General features: G+C 32.1%; 1 protein-coding gene and 1 long non-coding RNA gene across 6 annotated transcripts in view; one reads left to right on the top strand and one right to left on the bottom strand.

The window, feature by feature from the left end:
* Positions 1–18578, top strand: part of LOC143063133 (rab GTPase-activating protein 1-like) — a 62998-nt gene that overhangs the window by 17027 nt on the left and 27393 nt on the right. For all 5 annotated transcript variants that reach the window (XM_076235115.1, XM_076235113.1, XM_076235114.1 and 2 more), the window contains 3 exons: positions 282–348; positions 2356–2455; positions 3060–3226. In XM_076235115.1, coding sequence (XP_076091230.1) covers positions 282–348; positions 2356–2455; positions 3060–3226 — 334 coding nt within the window. The remainder of the gene's footprint in view (positions 1–281; positions 349–2355; positions 2456–3059; positions 3227–18578) is intronic.
* Positions 4018–12458, bottom strand: LOC143063136 (uncharacterized). The gene is made up of 2 exons (XR_012974948.1): positions 12113–12458; positions 4018–4197 (listed from the first exon to the last, which is right to left on the bottom strand). It is a non-coding gene; the product is annotated as an uncharacterized LOC143063136 (long non-coding RNA).

The following is an 18578-nucleotide window of genomic DNA, read 5'->3' as shown; positions in this document are numbered from 1 at the left end:
ATGTCATGCGTAGTTTATAACAGGTGAGCAATAATATTTCATCGAACTAAAATTTTAGAAATGATGGTAAAATAGCATAACAAACATATTGCTAGAAAGGTGAAATATATATTGATTTTGCATATTTTTTTGTCTTCAAAGATGATTTTTTTCTTTTTTTTTCCCCGACCGACCGACCCGACTTTTTCATGGGGAAAATCTGTAAACCAACAAATTAAAAAACCGTGGCCTTATATGTTAGTATGAAATTAGGTACTTATAAAAACATTGTTTATTTACAGATGTTTTGGTTTGCTGATATCTCCTGGAAGAAATGTTAAACATGCTGATATGCAACTGATTGAAATGGTAATGTCATAGTATTATATGTAATCTATTTTATAATTTCATATATACAGTCAACGGAACCTCCTTGTTATGAAAACTCTGAAAAGTCAAAAATATTTGTCAGTTCCATGTTAAATTCTTTCATTCAATACATTTTAAATACTAATGTGTTTAACTCAGTTGGTTCAAAATCTCAGATAACTTGAATAAATATACTTTAAATATATTATAAAAAACTTATTGACATGTTGAAGAATAAAGAGCTATAAAATTTGGAAGGAAAAGAAAAAATCGGTTAAAGGTGAAATATTGTGTCAAATATTCAAATCCCAGGTTTTTTAAAAATCAAAGTGAGGCTCCAGAATTTTTACTGAGTCATTCAATTTGTTTGTAAGATAGTATATTTGACATAATACGTTGATGATAGTATATTTGTGATAATACGTTGATGATAGTATATTTGAGATAATATGTTTGTCAGATAGTATATTTGAGATAATACGTTGATGATAGTATATTTGAGATAATATGTTGATGATTTCCCAGATAGTATATTTGAGATAATACGTTGATGATAATATATTTGAGATAATACGTTGATGATAGTATATTTGAGATAATATGTTGATGATTTGCCAGATAGTATATTTGAGATAATACGTTGATGATAGTATATTTGAGATAATATGTTGATGTTAGTATATTTGAGATAATATGTTGATGATTGGCCAGATAGTATATTTGAGATAATGTGTTGATGATTGGCCAGATAGTATATTTGAGATAATATGTTGATGATTTGCCAGATAGTATATTTGAGATAATATGTTGATGATAGTATATTTGAGATAATATGTTGATGATAGTATATTTGAGATAATATGTTGATTATTGACCAGATAGTATATTTGAGATAATATGTTGATGATAGTATATTTGAGATAATATGTTGATGATTTGCCAGATAGTATATTTGAGATAATACGTTGATGATAGTATATTTGAGATAATACGTTGATGATAGTATATTTGAGATAATATGTTGATTATTGGCCAGATAGTATATTTGAGGTAATATGTTGATGATAGTATATTTGAGATAATATGTTGATGATAGTATATTTGAGATAATATGTTGATGATTGGCCAGATAGTATATTTGAGATAATACGTTGATGATAGTATATTTGAGATAATATGTTGATGATTTGCCAGATAGTATATTTGAGATAATATGTTGATGATTGGCCAGATAGTATATTTGAGATAATGCGTTGATGATAGTATATTTGAGATAATATGTTGATGATTTGCCAGATAGTTTATTTGAGATAATATGTTGATTATTGACCAGATAGTATATTTGAGATAATATGTTGATGATAGTATATTTGAGATAATATGTTGATGATAGTATATTTGAGATAATATGTTGATGATTTGCCAGATAGTATATTTGAGATAATACGTTGATGATAGTATATTTGAGATGATACGTTGATGATAGTATATTTGAGATAATACGTTGATGATAGTATATTTGAGATAATACATTGATGATAGTATATTTGAGATAATATGTTGATGATTTGCCATATAGTATATTTGAGATAATACGTTGATGATAGTATTATTTGAGATAATATGTTGATGATTGGCCAGATAGTATATTTGAGATAATATGTTGATGATAGTATATTTGAGATAATACGTTGATGATAGTATATTTGAGATAATATGTTGACGATTGGCCTGATAGTATATTTGAGATAATACGTTGATGATTTGCCAGATAGTATATTTGAGATAATAAGTTGATGATTTGCCAGATAGTATATTTGAGATAATATGTTGATGATAAGTATAGATGATTTATGTTTATACACATGTTTACTACAAAAAGTTTGATCCAAGTCAAGACATGTAATAAATGTATGATAAATGTTTGCTAAAAAGTCTAAAATTTGACATTTAAATAATTGTAGGATCCGGAAAAATGTATACTAAATCTCCTATTTTCATTTTTAGAAATCCATGGGATATACAGATGGTAAGAATTACTTGGTATCAGGGAGTTGGGATCCAACAGAAGAATGTTTCCTAGTACTTAATACAGAGACACCTAAAGGTAAAATTTACTTCTGCTAGAATAGAGACTATTGATATACTTAAACCCATCATAAGTCATTTTTGAGGTTTGCTATCAATAATGAAATTAATTCCCTTACATCTGTATCTTTTTTGCTCTTCTTGCTTGATTGATAAATGAAAAAGAAAAAATAATACTAAACAAAACAAAAAGAAGTATTTTGCATGGAAGCTTTGTAAAACAAATAGTTGGCCCAATAAGAACTATTGTAACTAAATATTTATATGAAAAGAACACATTATACATGTTATAAGCTATGCCTCATTTACTGCCTATATGTTCTCATAGAAATTTTGCAACTTTTATAAGATATAAACTGGCCAATTGATGTATATATGATATTTTGCTATTAGTTGTTAAATTGTAATCTATAAATAAATGTAAACAAATGGACATGAATAGGGTTAAAAAGGGGTGTTATATATCTATCTATATAGAAACAACTCTGGAATGCTTTACAATTGTTAACAAGACATTTGGTTGATTTATAGCTTGATACATAATTTCTTGTGTATTGTTATTTGTATTTCATGTACTGTTTTGTGAAATAGATCATAATTTCTATAACTGGTTTCTATTATAGATACCAGAGTATTCCTGACAGTGGCTGTAGATTTAGTGATCCATGGAATCCAGGAACCAGTTAGATTTGCTATAGAAACCAAAGCAAAGATCTTCCCAATGACTGAAAGGTTTTGGAATTTTACAAAACGTCCTCATCAGGAACTTTTTCACATCAACTTAAAACAGGTAGGCTTTCTAGTTTGAAAACTTCAAGTCCCTATCAATTTAAACATAGGTGTACTCTGTAAAGCCATGGTCCCAGGTTAGTGAACATTTGAACACCTGCAAACATGTTAAACCCTGCCCAGTTCTTTATAAGGATGTCCTAATTCAAGAGTCTGTAATTCAGTGGTTTTGGTTTGTTGGTGTATATTAAATTTGTTTAAATTTATTGTTTTATGCACCAATCAGGCCATAAATTTTCTTCTTTTGAAATTCTATCACATTGTCATTTCAGTGCCTTTTATATGGGTTTTGCTCATTGTCTCTGTATAAAGTGTATTATTTCAAGAGTTAAAGTTGACTGGAGCTGTGATGTTCATAACATGATTGACAGCCCTCTGTCTGTTTTTGAAACTATCCAAACTTAAAAAAGTTGAACAAACTTATTATGCCCCACCTACGAAAGTAGAGGGGCATTATGTTTTCTGGTCTGTGCCTCCGTTCGTCCGTCCGCTTCAGGTTAAAGTTTTTGGTCAAGGTAGTTTTTGAAGAAGTTGAAGTCCAATCAACTTGAAACTTAGTACACTTGTTCCCCATGATATGATCTTTCTAATTTTAATGCCAAATTATAGTTTTGACCCCAATTTCATGGTCCACTGAACATAGAAAATGATAGTGTGAGTGGGGCATTCGTGTACTATGGACACATTCTTGTTAATTTCTGAATAATCTACGTATTTCTAACAGAAAGTGGTGTTTTTATTTTTTTTTAAAAGTTGATCTTCATAAGAATAAAAGTGTATAAACTCAGGAAGTGAAATATTTTGTTCACTTTATTTGATGAACATTAGGAATTGACATGATTTTGGTCTGTAAAATAGTAGTATCTGTTCAATAATATATATCCACTTTTCTAGTCACTTTATTTTTTATTATCAATCCTTAATCTGTAAACATCATCTTAGGTCCTTAGCGTTTCTTCATAGAAGGAAAGTCTGAAAAATACAAAATATATATTCAGTATTTTTTGCTATATGGGTGTTTCATGATGGAGTATTTTTCCGTTGGTATAATTTTTGGTTGACTAATCGCTACTTTTAAAAAACATTAATTTTTATACGACCGCAAATTTTGAAAAAATTTTCGTCGTATATTGCTATCACGTCGGCGTCGGCGTCGGCGTCGTCGTCGTCGTCGTCGTCCGAATACTTTTAGTTTTCGCACTCTAACTTTAGTAAAAGTGAATGGAAATCTATGAAATTTTAACACAAGGTTTATGACCACAAAAGGAAGGTTGGTATTGATTTTGGGAGTTTTGGTCTTAACATTTTAGGAATTAGGGGCCAAAAAGGGCCCAAATAAGCATGTTCTTGGTTTTCGCACTATAACTTTAGTTTAAGTTAATAGAAATCTATGAAATTTTGACACAAGGTTTATGACCACAAAAGAACGGTTGGGATTGATTTTGGGAGTTTTGGTCTCAACAGTTTAGGAATTAGGGGCCAAAAAAGGGCCCAAATAAGCATTATTCTTGGTTTTCGCACAATAACATTAGTTTAAGTAAATAGAAATCAATGAAATTTAAACACAATGTTAATGACTACAAAAGGAAGGTTGGTATTGATTTTGGGAGTTTAGGTCCCAACAGTTTAGGAATTAGGGGCCAAAAAGGGACCCAAATAAGCATTTTTCTTGGTTTTCGCACCATAACGTTAGTATAAGTAAATAGAAATCTATGAAATTTAAACACAAGGTTTATGACCATAAAAGAAAGGTTGGGTTTGATTTTTGGAGTTTTGGTCCCAACATAATAAGGGGCCCAAAGGGTCCAAAATCAAACTTTTGTTTGATTTCATCAAAATTGAATAATTGGGGTTCTTTGATATGCTGAATCTAACTGTCATGACTGTGTATGTAGATTCTTAACTTTTGGTCCTGTTTTCAAATTGGTCTACATTAAGGTCCAAAGGGTCCAAAATTAAACTTAGTTTGATTTTGACAAAAAATGAATCAGTTAGGTTCTTTGATATGCTGAATCTAAAAATGTACTTAGATTCTTGATTATTGGCCCAGTTTTCAAGTTGGTCCAAATCGGGGTCCAAAATTAAACTTTGTTTGATTTCATCAAAAATTGAATAAATGGGGTTCTTTGATATACCAAATCTAACTGTGTATGTAGATTCTTCATTTTTATGCCCCACCTACGATAGTAGAGGGGCATTATGTTTTCTGGTCTGTGCGTCCGTTCGTCCGTCCGTCTGTTCGTTCGTTCGTTCGTTCGTCCGTCTGTCCCGCTTCAGGTTAAAGTTTTTGGTCAAGGTAGTTTTTGATGAAGTTGAAGTCCAATCAACTTGAAACTTAGTACACATTTTCCTTATGATATGATCTTTCTAATTTTAAAGCCAAATTAAACTTTTGACCCCAATTTCACGGTTCACTGAACATAGAAAATGAAAGTGCGAGTTTCAGGTTAAAGTTTTTGGTCAAGGTAGTTTTTGATGAAGTTGAAGCCCAATCAACTTGAAACTTAGTACACATGTTCTCTATGATATTATCTTTCTACTTTTAATGCCTAATTATATTTTTTACCCAATTTCACGGTCCATTGAACATGGAAAATGATAGTGCAAGTGGGGCATCCGTGTACTTTTGACACATTCTTGTTGGTCCTGTTTTCAAATTGGTCTACACTAAAGTCCAAAGGGTCCAAAATTAAACTTAGTCTGATTTTAACAAAAATTGAAATCTTGAAGTTCTTTGATATGCTGAATCCAAAAATGTACTTAGATTTTTTATTATGGGCCCAGTTTTCAAGTTGGTCCAAATCAGGATCTAAAATTATTATATTAAGTATTGTGCAATAGCAAGTCTTTTCAATTGCACAGTATTGCGCAATGGCAAGAAATATCTAATTGCACAATATTGTGAAATATCAAATTTTTTTTTAATTAGAGTTATCTTTCTTTGTCCAGAATAGTAAGCAAGAAATATCTAATTGCAAAATATTGTGCAATAGCAAGATTTTTTTTTTAATTGGAGTTATCTTTCTTTGTCCAGAATCAACTTAAATCTTTGTTATATACAATATACAATGTATATTCACTTTTTACTACCAACTGATAAATTAAAATAATCTTTACCATTCAGTGATAACAAGCAGTTTTTTTACATCTTAATATTTTATGATGTATTTAAATGAGTAGTTATTGTTGCAAACTCCATTAGAAATTTTAATTGAGATTAGTTTTGGAATAAGGGAAAGGGGGATGTGATTAAAAAAATTGGGTTCAATTTTTCTCATTTGAAATTTCATAAATAAAAAAGAAAATTTCTTCAAACATTTTTTTGAGAGGATTAATATTCAACAGCATAGTGAATTGCTCTAAGAGAAACAAAAATTTTAAGTTCATTACAACACATTCATTCTGTGTCAGAAACCTATGCTGTGTCAACTATTTAATCACAATCCAAATTAAGAGCTGAATCCAGCTTGAATGTTGTGTCCATACTTGCCCTAACCGTTCAGGGTTCAACCTCTGCGGTCGTATAAAGCTACGCCCTGCGGAGCATCTGGTTCTATAATGGAGTGTTTAACGAACTTTACAATCCATGAGGGTCTAGCACAGTCAGCCATTAATTCTAATTGCCAATGAATACAACAATACCATTGATCAAGACATGATATATCTGCCTCTACTAAGATCTAGAATTTTATAATCAATGAACCAATTATTTGTAAACATATTATGATTGGTATCCACAATTATACAATTTTTAGTACAGCATTAAACCATACAGATCAAATATCACATACATATTTTAACAAATTTTTATATAAATCAATATTGTCGCAGGTGGTCAAGTATATTTATTTTTCTAAGAGCTATTTTAAAAAACTGAGAGTTGTTCAAAGCAAATCTGAACAATTGGTGAGTCACCTACCAATAACAACTAATGAATAAATTGTTTTTTCTAAGACTAAAATATTAATAAGTACACACCCAACAGATTTAGTGTAAAGTTGCAATAAACAGTCTGTATATAGCATGTCCTTGCACAATGCAAAAATAAAAGTATCAGCAGGATTTACAAGTATATAAACAACTTTACTCTATGAATAAAACGTGTTTGCACAGTTGTTAGCTAGTATTTGGAAATCTCATCACATCAGGCAAAGTGTGTGAGGTTATTACCAGTTATTGGTACTCTTTACTTTCATGCTTTAAAATGATTTGAAGATTTCTCTTCAAATTTTGCTTACAATGCAGTTAAAAAGAAAGAAGAAGTTTGTCGCCCAACAGAAATGTGCAAATTTTTTTGAAGCCTAGAATTGTCAAGGCTATCATCTAAATATCAATTAACAATTTTTGCCCCCCTCCCTCCCCAAAAAAAGGAGAAAAAAGAGTGGAATTAAAAGTACAGAATATGATCAATATATAAAATTATGTGTGGTGTCTTTAACATACAACTTTTATCCTAAAAATGTCATGAATATGCTCTTTTTAGCCTGAATGCTTAGAATATCTACAGAATCATTTACAAATGCTGGGTTCACACATAATTTGAATTCGATTCGCATTAACTAATTCGAATTAGTTTAATTCACATTTGAAACGTTTTATGAATTTTTCAAATTGCAATGCGTGTCCTAATTCACTTTACCATCGAAAGACGTTAACTTTGAATTCGTATTAACAAAAATACATTTCTTATGCGAATTGGATAATGTGAATTAGCCAATTAAAATCAATTGGAATTAAAAGGAAGAGTGTGTGAACGTGATGAGCGAATTAGATTTGCATTCAATTTGAATTCAATTCGAATTAAATGTATGTGTGACCAAGGCATTAGAAGTGTTTTCCTTTCTCAGCTTATGTTAAAATTGAGAAAGGAAATGGTGAATATGTCAAAGCGACAACCACCCGACCATAGAGCAAACAACAGCCGAAGGCAACCAATGGGTCTTCAATGTAACGAGAATTCCCGCACCCGTAGGTGTCCTTCAGCTGGCCCCTTTTTTATTATTAGGTTTTTTATTGTACCAAGTGTACTAGTAAGTAAAACAGACAATTTAGTAGTTGAACAATGGCTGGAAGATGAAATAAATCTATATTTGTAAGGTTTTTTGTGCAGCTTCGGAAGCCAGTACATAGTTGGGACTTTCATTGTGTTTGGTTCTGCTTGTAAAGAAGTAGCTAAAAGTTTATGTTTGTTACAGATGTCGTTTTCTGAAAATGAAGTCAGTTGGAATGTTGGTGAATTCGTGATTTCCTTTTGCAGAACCTCTATATAAAATTTACGTCAAACAATAATGATATTATTAGCAGCTTTATCAGCCGGGACAAAAACAAATTCCTTGGCTAGTTCTGTTAGTTTATTTTTGATACGCGAAATAGGGTTTTTATAGTTTTTGTTGAGGGTAAAATGTTCTTTAAAATGTTGTATTCGAATATCAACTATCTTCATTACTGAATTAATAAAAGAGTCCAAAGATTTTTTGTCAGCTTTTTCCCGTTTTACCCATTTCAAACAGTAGGCGCGGAGTGAGTCGTTGATGATATTACGACACTCATTCCAGTTAATAGTTGACGGGGGACGATATTTAGGTCCTTTACTGAGGAATGATTTTAACTCTCGGTCGCGAACGATGTTAAGGTCTCCTGTTATAACATGGGAAATTGGTCCATAGGTGTATTCTGAATTACTGCAATTACACGACATAGGTGTATTTTCAGTGATATTTACATCTTTACACAATTGGCTATAATTAAACACATATTTTCGGGTAGATTTCTTGTAAATATAACAAATGAGAGGGAGTTCAGTATTATCAAAATATCCAGGAATTTGGTCTTTAACAGAATGGTCGTTAAAAATACCGGCAATATTTACAAAATCAAAACCTTTATTGACATACTTTATTTTAATAAAATGTTTTTTATGATCTTCAGGGCGATCAATTTTTGGAAACAGTTTAGAATAACAATATGCCATTATAATTTGGACAATTTCATACTTAGGACTGTAATATGAAATTGTGTTGCAATCCTCTAAAATTTTATTTAATTTATTTATAGGTAAAGAACAAAGCTTGGTTAACAGATAATGTCTGCCGTTGTTTTTTGAAATGGAAATTAGGTCCGAAATATTTGTATGGTTGGTCCGAAATTTTCTTTGATTGCGATTTTTTCTGCGTCCATGAGAACGATTTTTACGAACAGTTTTAGAAACTATATCCAAAATGTTAACAGAATCGGTTCTTGATATATTGCCAATTCCCATGATATTATCATTAAGACCGAGAGGGTAGACTGTCTGTAATTTTTTAATCCAATTTAATTCATTTATTTTTCGTGATCGTACAAACTTGGAATGAGATTCACCAGGCTGCTTATTTACTACTTCTAAAGGTTGAACTGTTAAATATTTAATAGGATGACTGTGCTTCTTAAGATGTTGATAAATGATACTTTTGAATTTATTGGGTCTTTTAAAACGATACAGGTGTTCTTGCGTGCGTTTAGATAAATATCGCCCAGTTTCACCTACGTACTGAATACCGCATCCCGGTTTGTTTCATGTGAGTAAATAAATAATACTGTTTGTTTTTCAAGTAATATCAGTTTCAAAATTTAGAGAAAATGTGCGACCATTAAATGTGGACCTTACTGTATTGTTGGTGGAAAGACGGGGACACGTAAGTCATTTTTTGGCATAACACTTATCGATAGAAGGGTAACCACGATTTTTATTGTTACATGTTTTGAGAATTTCATCATACAGAAAACGCTATTTGATATGATTGAATTCCTCCTTGAAGAACAATGATTTGATATAAACAGTAGTGAGGAAAACTACATTTCTTTTCTAAATAGTTTATCAAATGACACTGGAAGAGAGAGAAACAATTTATGGTTTGTTTCTGTTTTAAACATTTCAATGACTGAAAAAAAACCAATATGTGGTATGTTTTTTGTTTTAAACATTTTTAAAAATTGCTGAAAAAAAAAACCAAATTGATGTTTGTAACTTCTGTGTAAATCAAATGTACTTTTATCTTTCCACTGACACAGACATGACCTTGGATTGAAACCAATACTTGTCATCTGTCATTTGAGGTTAATAGTTGTAATCATGTTTGTTTTTTGTCAATGTGATTAATTATTACAAGCTGAAAGTCGTGTTTCAAAGACAATAACATATTTTTAAAGATACTTGCATTAGAATTAAGAATGGGGAGCATATCATTATCAAGGTACCTAACTTTATCTTAAAGATGACATGTGTAGTAAACTATGGTGGGGCCAGAGATAAAACTTGGACCCTTTAATAGGTTTTAGGGATGAAACTACTGAGCATACTAAAGCTCATAATGCTAGTTGATAACTTGGATCAAGATTTTGAAATGTTATTTTTTGGTTATCATTAGTAAAACTCTTCTCTTAACAAAACACACCTGTATCCTCCACCGATCTTGTTGTAGTTTGAGATTTAACTCAAGTTTTAAGTTTTTCAACTGATCCCCTTTTGGCCCTGGTACTATTGAGGTTTGTGTTTTAAGTCAAGATTAAAGTCTAACAGCTGCAAATGATGACAACATGTTTGTTTAGGAGTGATTATTTCTTGTGCACTTAACAATTTGTTTACCCTGATATAAACATTCTAGGTATCACTTTACTTTCCTTAGCAGAAGGTCATTTATGTCTTTACTAGAATATTTTGTATGTAAGAGAAGAAGGTTTAGAAGTTACACCGGCTGTTTATCAATAAATTTGAAGTAACATGTATCTTTAAATGGAATTGCACCACACTTTATTCCATACTTGTCATAATTAATCTAAATGGTTGATAATGGGGTATTGTAATTTGGATGTATGGTCACATATAATGAAAGGCATATCAATAATATTGAGGCACTACGTCCAAGGTCAAGGTCTAGTAATGAATAGAATGAAACTAGTACAAAAAATAACTCAAGAACTATTACAAGGATTGTAGCCCTACTTAGATATATTTCACTTTAAAATATCAAAGATCATGATTCATTTTTTGACAACTTTTCTCTTGGTCAAGGTCGTGATTACTAAAAATAGATGGAAATTATGCAGAAAAAATGGTGTTTCCAGATTTGAACTCCATAACATTACATCATATAATAGCTTTACTATATGGTCACATATAATGATACCTTTTGATCTTTAAGTCCCTACATCTAAGTTCATGGTTAAAGGTACTTAAAATAGACCAACATTAGTGTTAGGAGTTTCTGGAGAACTCAAGTAGTTAAGATTAAATACCAACCAAACTTAAAAAAAGATATGTTCAAATATAATGAATGGATGATCATTATAATTTATACATTTTATGATAATTGTGTACATGCTCAAGGTCATATGAATTAATAGAAATAGATGTAAATAAGTCCTGAAAATAACTTGTTTTACATTTGTTATTTCACTGCCTTTTATAGGTGACTATGTGGTATGGCTTTTAATTATTTATGAAAGCATAACTGTGACCTACAGTCGTTAATTTCTTTTGTGGAGAGGTGTCTCATTGACATCATATCTCATCTTCTTGTTTTTATATGTAGCGTCAAATGTATTGAAAGGATATTCTATATTGTTTTTGAGATCATTGCTTACAGGTTCATGATCATAGCAACTAAAAATAAACTGATATTTTGTAAAGAAAGATGATATCTTAATAATAACCATAGATCCTATCATAGAATTGGAATTTGGAACCAAACGTTCTTTATACATTCACATATTTAGACAATTAGAGGAAATCTGTATTGCTTTTTTCAGCATTGAATCAAATGTTATCAATGAAAGTAATAAAATAATGTAAAACAAAACACTAAATAAAAGCATTGGAATTTGGTTTGAGAAAGAAGAAATAACTGACCTTGTGAATAGGTTTATAACATTGACATCTGGAACTGTTACATCGAATCTTAGCTGCATCCTTGTATGGGATCACTGCCCATCGACCTGCAAACCGACATACGATCGATGTTGGTGCCATATACCACTTTTTAACAGTTTTTAGAAAATCTACCTGCATTTCTCCACTGCTGTAAGGTTGAAAAACTAACCACAGAAACAAAAGGGAGAAATATTTCATCTTAATCTGTAGAAATACAAAGCTATTACTGAAAAGTCTTTTGATGAGAAATCTTTATATCTAACCAATCAGGTTTTATGGGACTTTTATGGATACTGAAATGAGCTACAAATTATTTCATTGTTGCCAAACATAGGCTTATGTAGGAGATTCCAATATGCAATTACAGCATTTGAATAAAGTCTGTTAATCTGACGTAATATTTCTACGAGGGTATTACCAGCCCAGTAGTCAGCACTTCGGTGTTGACATGAATATCAATTATATTGTCATTTTATAAATTTTCTGTTTACAAAACTTTGAATTTTTCGAAAAACTAAGGATTTTCTTACCCCAGGAGTAGATTACCTTAGCCATATTTGGCACAACTTTTAGGAATTATTGATCCTCAATGCTCTTCAACTTTAAATTTATTTGGCTTTTTTAACTATTTTGATCTGAGCGTCACTGATGAGTCTTATGTAGACGAAACGCGCGTCTGGCGTATAAAATTATAATCCTGGTACTTTTGATAACTATTTACACCACTGGGTCGATGCCACTGCTGGTGGACGTTTCGTCCCCGAGGGTATTACCAGCCCAGTAGTCAGCACTTCGGTGTTGACATGAATATCAATTATATTGTCATTTTATAAATTTTCTGTTTACAAAACTTTGAATTTTTCGAAAAACTAAGGATTTTCTTACCCCAGGAGTAGATTACCTTAGCCATATTTGGCACAACTTTTAGGAATTATTGATCCTCAATGCTCTTCAACTTTAAATTTATTTGGCTTTTTTAACTATTTTGATCTGAGCGTCACTGATGAGTCTTATGTAGACGAAACGCGCGTCTGGCGTATAAAATTATAATCCTGGTACTTTTGATAACTATTTACACCACTGGGTCGATGCCACTGCTGGTGGACGTTTCGTCCCCGAGGGTATTACCAGCCCAGTAGTCAGCACTTCGGTGTTGACATGAATATCAATTATATTGTCATTTTATAAATTTTCTGTTTACAAAACTTTGAATTTTTCGAAAAACTAAGGATTTTCTTACCCCAGGAGTAGATTACCTTAGCCATATTTGGCACAACTTTTAGGAATTATTGATCCTCAATGCTCTTCAACTTTAAATTTATTTGGCTTTTTTAACTATTTTGATCTGAGCGTCACTGATGAGTCTTATGTAGACGAAACGCGCGTCTGGCGTATAAAATTATAATCCTGGTACTTTTGATAACTATTTACACCACTGGGTCGATGCCACTGCTGGTGGACGTTTCGTCCCCGAGGGTATTACCAGCCCAGTAGTCAGCACTTCGGTGTTGACATGAATATCAATTATATTGTCATTTTATAAATTTTCTGTTTACAAAACTTTGAATTTTTCGAAAAACTAAGGATTTTCTTACCCCAGGAGTAGATTACCTTAGCCATATTTGGCACAACTTTTAGGAATTATTGATCCTCAATGCTCTTCAACTTTAAATTTATTTGGCTTTTTTAACTATTTTGATCTGAGCGTCACTGATGAGTCTTATGTAGACGAAACGCGCGTCTGGCGTATAAAATTATAATCCTGGTACTTTTGATAACTATTTACACCACTGGGTCGATGCCACTGCTGGTGGACGTTTCGTCCCCGAGGGTATTACCAGCCCAGTAGTCAGCACTTCGGTGTTGACATGAATATCAATTATATTGTCATTTTATAAATTTTCTGTTTACAAAACTTTGAATTTTTCGAAAAACTAAGGATTTTCTTACCCCAGGAGTAGATTACCTTAGCCATATTTGGCACAACTTTTAGGAATTATTGATCCTCAATGCTCTTCAACTTTAAATTTATTTGGCTTTTTTAACTATTTTGATCTGAGCGTCACTGATGAGTCTTATGTAGACGAAACGCGCGTCTGGCGTATAAAATTATAATCCTGGTACTTTTGATAACTATTTACACCACTGGGTCGATGCCACTGCTGGTGGACGTTTCGTCCCCGAGGGTATTACCAGCCCAGTAGTCAGCACTTCGGTGTTGACATGAATATCAATTATATTGTCATTTTATAAATTTTCTGTTTACAAAACTTTGAATTTTTCGAAAAACTAAGGATTTTCTTACCCCAGGAGTAGATTACCTTAGCCATATTTGGCACAACTTTTAGGAATTATTGATCCTCAATGCTCTTCAACTTTAAATTTATTTGGCTTTTTTAACTATTTTGATCTGAGCGTCACTGATGAGTCTTATGTAGACGAAACGCGCGTCTGGCGTATAAAATTATAATCCTGGTACTTTTGATAACTATTTACACCACTGGGTCGATGCCACTGCTGGTGGACGTTTCGTCCCCGAGGGTATTACCAGCCCAGTAGTCAGCACTTCGGTGTTGACATGAATATCAATTATATTGTCATTTTATAAATTTTCTGTTTACAAAACTTTGAATTTTTCGAAAAACTAAGGATTTTCTTACCCCAGGAGTAGATTACCTTAGCCATATTTGGCACAACTTTTAGGAATTATTGATCCTCAATGCTCTTCAACTTTAAATTTATTTGGCTTTTTTAACTATTTTGATCTGAGCGTCACTGATGAGTCTTATGTAGACGAAACGCGCGTCTGGCGTATAAAATTATAATCCTGGTACTTTTGATAACTATTTCCCTATTTAGTAATTATGGAATTATTCAGTTATTAGTTATTATCTCATCATCAGCACCCTTGTACATTGTATGTTACATATATGTCTGTATATAATGTGGTCTTGACATTTTATCCTTTTAGACTTCTTTCTTTTTTCAGTGTTCTTCCCAGATATTTCATTTAGCATCCTGGTAAACAGGGGAAATTGAAATACCATCTTGTTTCTAAAAATTATAGCATCACATCCTTTAACATTATCTATTAGAAAACCACTTCAGATAGCATCATATTTAAGATTATAGCATCACATTACCATGATGCTAAAAGGCCCTTGGGAGAACACCTTATCTTTTTTATCAGATAGTTAAGGTCTTTTTTAGACCTGATGGTGTAAAGTGATTTTACAATGCTAAATAGTTTAATGGTGACAAAAAAAGAATGCAGTGTAACTGTGTAACCTCAAATCTGTTCTTCAGTTCTATATTGAAGTTTTGTTGTATTTCAGGTTGTTTAAGTTTTCCAAAGTCTATGATCTTGCTTGGTGTTTTGCATTTATTTTTTCTTAATTTTAGTCTGATCTTTCCAATGACTAGGTGATGATCGCTGTATACATCTGCACCTCTTTTCACTTTCACATCTAATAATGATGACCTCCATTTCTTATTAATCAGTATGTGATCGATCTGGTTTTTCACTTTCCCATTTGGAGACACCCATGTGGCTTTATGTATGTTTTTATGTTCAAAGATTGTTCCCCCAATTATCAGATTGTTCATAGTACACATCTCCACTAATCTTTCACCATTGTTGTTAATTTCTCCAAGCCCATGTTTTCCCATCACTTCTTCTGAACCTATGTTAGTTGAACCTACTTTTGCATTAAAATCTCCAATGATGGTAAGTACATCATGCTTTGGTGTATCCATTATGATCTGATTTAATTTATCATAAAAAATCTCTTTCTCATTATCTGTATAATCATTTGTTGGGGCATAGCATTGGATAACGGTCATGTGTCCATAACTGGTCTTCATTCGTATTTTTATTATTCTTTCATTTATTGCTATCCATTCTACAACAGACTTGCTTGCCCTCTTACTCAATAGAATAGCTACTCCTTCCTGGTGTCTACCATCTGTACGTCCTGAATAATAAATGTCTGTACCTGAATTATGTTTAAATTTTCCTGAATCAGTCCATCTGCATTCACTAACACCCAGTATGTCAAGCTTGAATCTCTTCATTTCCTTAATTGTTTGATCAGTTCTGCTTGTTTCGTTCATAGTTCTAACATTCCAACAACCAAATTTTAACGTTTGTTTAGGAGACAGAATAGAGTTTGTCGGAGTCTTGTCGCTCGTCATAGGCTGCATTCCTGCAGAGGTTTCCATCTGTCTACACCGAACTAATTGATTTTCCCTTGTTTCTGTTTCTGTAGCATAAGTTTCTTTCCGTGGCTGAGTAGCTAGCCCAGCGCACAACCCCCTTACCAGGAGGGCCAGGGATTTATTCATCAAGGTTTCCTTCCTCTAGATGAGTCGCTAGCCAAAGCTTATGACTCCCATCTTGCCATTGGTTTTATATCGAGTTTTCCTTCTCTTAGATGAACTGCTTTAACAGAGCTATGATCTTCATCTGACCAGCTATTTACCCATAGCTGGGGCAAGGTTGATGAGTGCTAGGGCATGTCCACACGCCGGTGGGCCTACACACTGCATCTCTGGGGCCCTTGCTGCTCCGAGATCCTCTACAATAATGCCTAGGATGCTAGCTCCTAGTTACCGTGTGTTGTCGCGAGGAGGCATTGTAGAAGTCTTGAATAATGCAGAGGCTATGTACTGACAGAAAGACTTACTCACTCGGCTTTCTTTTCACCTGCAAAAGCAGGCTAGCCAGCGGTGATAGAGAACCTATGGTTCTAACCACACTAGACGCATGCACAATCCTGTGGACAAACCACCAACACACCAATATATGGTCATATTGCAGTGTGATGAATTGTTAGAGATTATTTCTGTCATTTAGCATGATAGATGTTTTTGCATTTTGAAATCATTGAAGAACTTATGAAGTAGAAGCTTTTTCTTGAAGATATGAATTGATATTGTGATGAATAGTTAGTGTGAAAAATAAAGTAATAGTTTTGTAGTCTCATAATAGGTGAAATTTAAGGAATCTATATTTGATAGCTTTTCCGTTATATCCTATATGTGGGGTTCATATATTGTCTGACATACTGATACATACTTAATTAAAGTAAAAACGTAACCAATAAAACATCCTTGTTGTATTTATTGCTTTTCTCATATTGCTTCAGTTATCATAAGGAAATTTTACAATATCTTTCCACATAACTTTCTAGAGATAATAAGATAGGCCACTAGCCACCTTTCTACCCTAACTCCATGTTCAAATGTCCATTAAAGTGGTTGATGGGTTCATTATCTCTTGTCACTTCACATGTGGGTGGGAATTAAAATACCATTTATTAAAAACTCACCTGTGTCAAGGTAATTTAAGTTGTTTACATGAGGAAGTGTTTTTAACAAATTTCATTCTCTTATGTTGTTAGATAGTTTTGGGATCTTGAAATTCTTTGTTCAATTTGTTAGAAGAGCACTATTTGCAAATGATGAGATTTAGGAAGAAATCTAGAAAGAGTAGTGACAAGGTTTGATTTTATATTTTTCTGGTATTAAAAGTAATTGTGCAGATGATTTTGACACCTGCGACCTTTTGAAATCAATGAATAAAGGTATAAATTTCATACCTACCGGTAACTTTTAATTAGAAAGGCAATCTGTAATGAAAATTAATCATCTCTAGCCTGATACAAAACTATAATATATCAATACAAATATTCCATAAAACAATTCTTTGATTTTTATTACAATGCATCTTTGAAATGCCATCTTCTGCAGAGTTTTATTTGTATTAAGAGGTAAAATCAAAAGAAATTCTGGTTCTGTAAACTCTCTGAAATGCATTACAAATGTACCTCTATTGATAGTTTGAGTATTTAGCTAACAGGTCTGTTATATTTCTTGTCAATACATGCTGACTCTGATTGACCTTACAACATTAGAAAGTATTATTTGAAATTAAGCATGAAACCTTTCTTTAAAAAGGACTGAAACAAAGAAAACATTTGATAATGGCCAGTTTAAGTGGTTCCAGGGGGAAACACTGGGGATAAACTCTTATAACATATTATCATTCTGTTCTTTGATACTAAACATGAGTTTCGATTAATCAGGTGGTTAGTTTCACAGAGTCTAGATGAAAATTGCAAAATACATGGCCAAAAATTTTACTTTATAAATGTTTATAGATTAAAGGTTACACTATTGTCCTTTAGGTCACAAATTAAGTATTTCAACCACCTATCTATTTACCTGAATCTACAAGTTCAAAAAAGGTGATCATTTATATCTAAATTAATTGCAGGTTTTAAGGATATTTGTTGTTTTAAAATTAGTATTGAGAGATATCAAACAAAAGTCACAACCTTCTGGCAGTACAAATCATTAACAATAAAATGAAATGTGCATCACATATAGGTAATACTAATCTACAGGTAGATACAGGCCAGATGTTGAATGAATCATGTTATTG

Source organism: Mytilus galloprovincialis, chromosome 2 (assembly GCF_965363235.1).
Source record: "Mytilus galloprovincialis chromosome 2, xbMytGall1.hap1.1, whole genome shotgun sequence".
Classification (NCBI taxonomy): domain Eukaryota; kingdom Metazoa; phylum Mollusca; class Bivalvia; order Mytilida; family Mytilidae; genus Mytilus; species Mytilus galloprovincialis.
The sequence above is the reverse complement of the archived record's forward strand: the minus strand, read 5'-3'. Positions and strand labels throughout refer to the sequence as shown.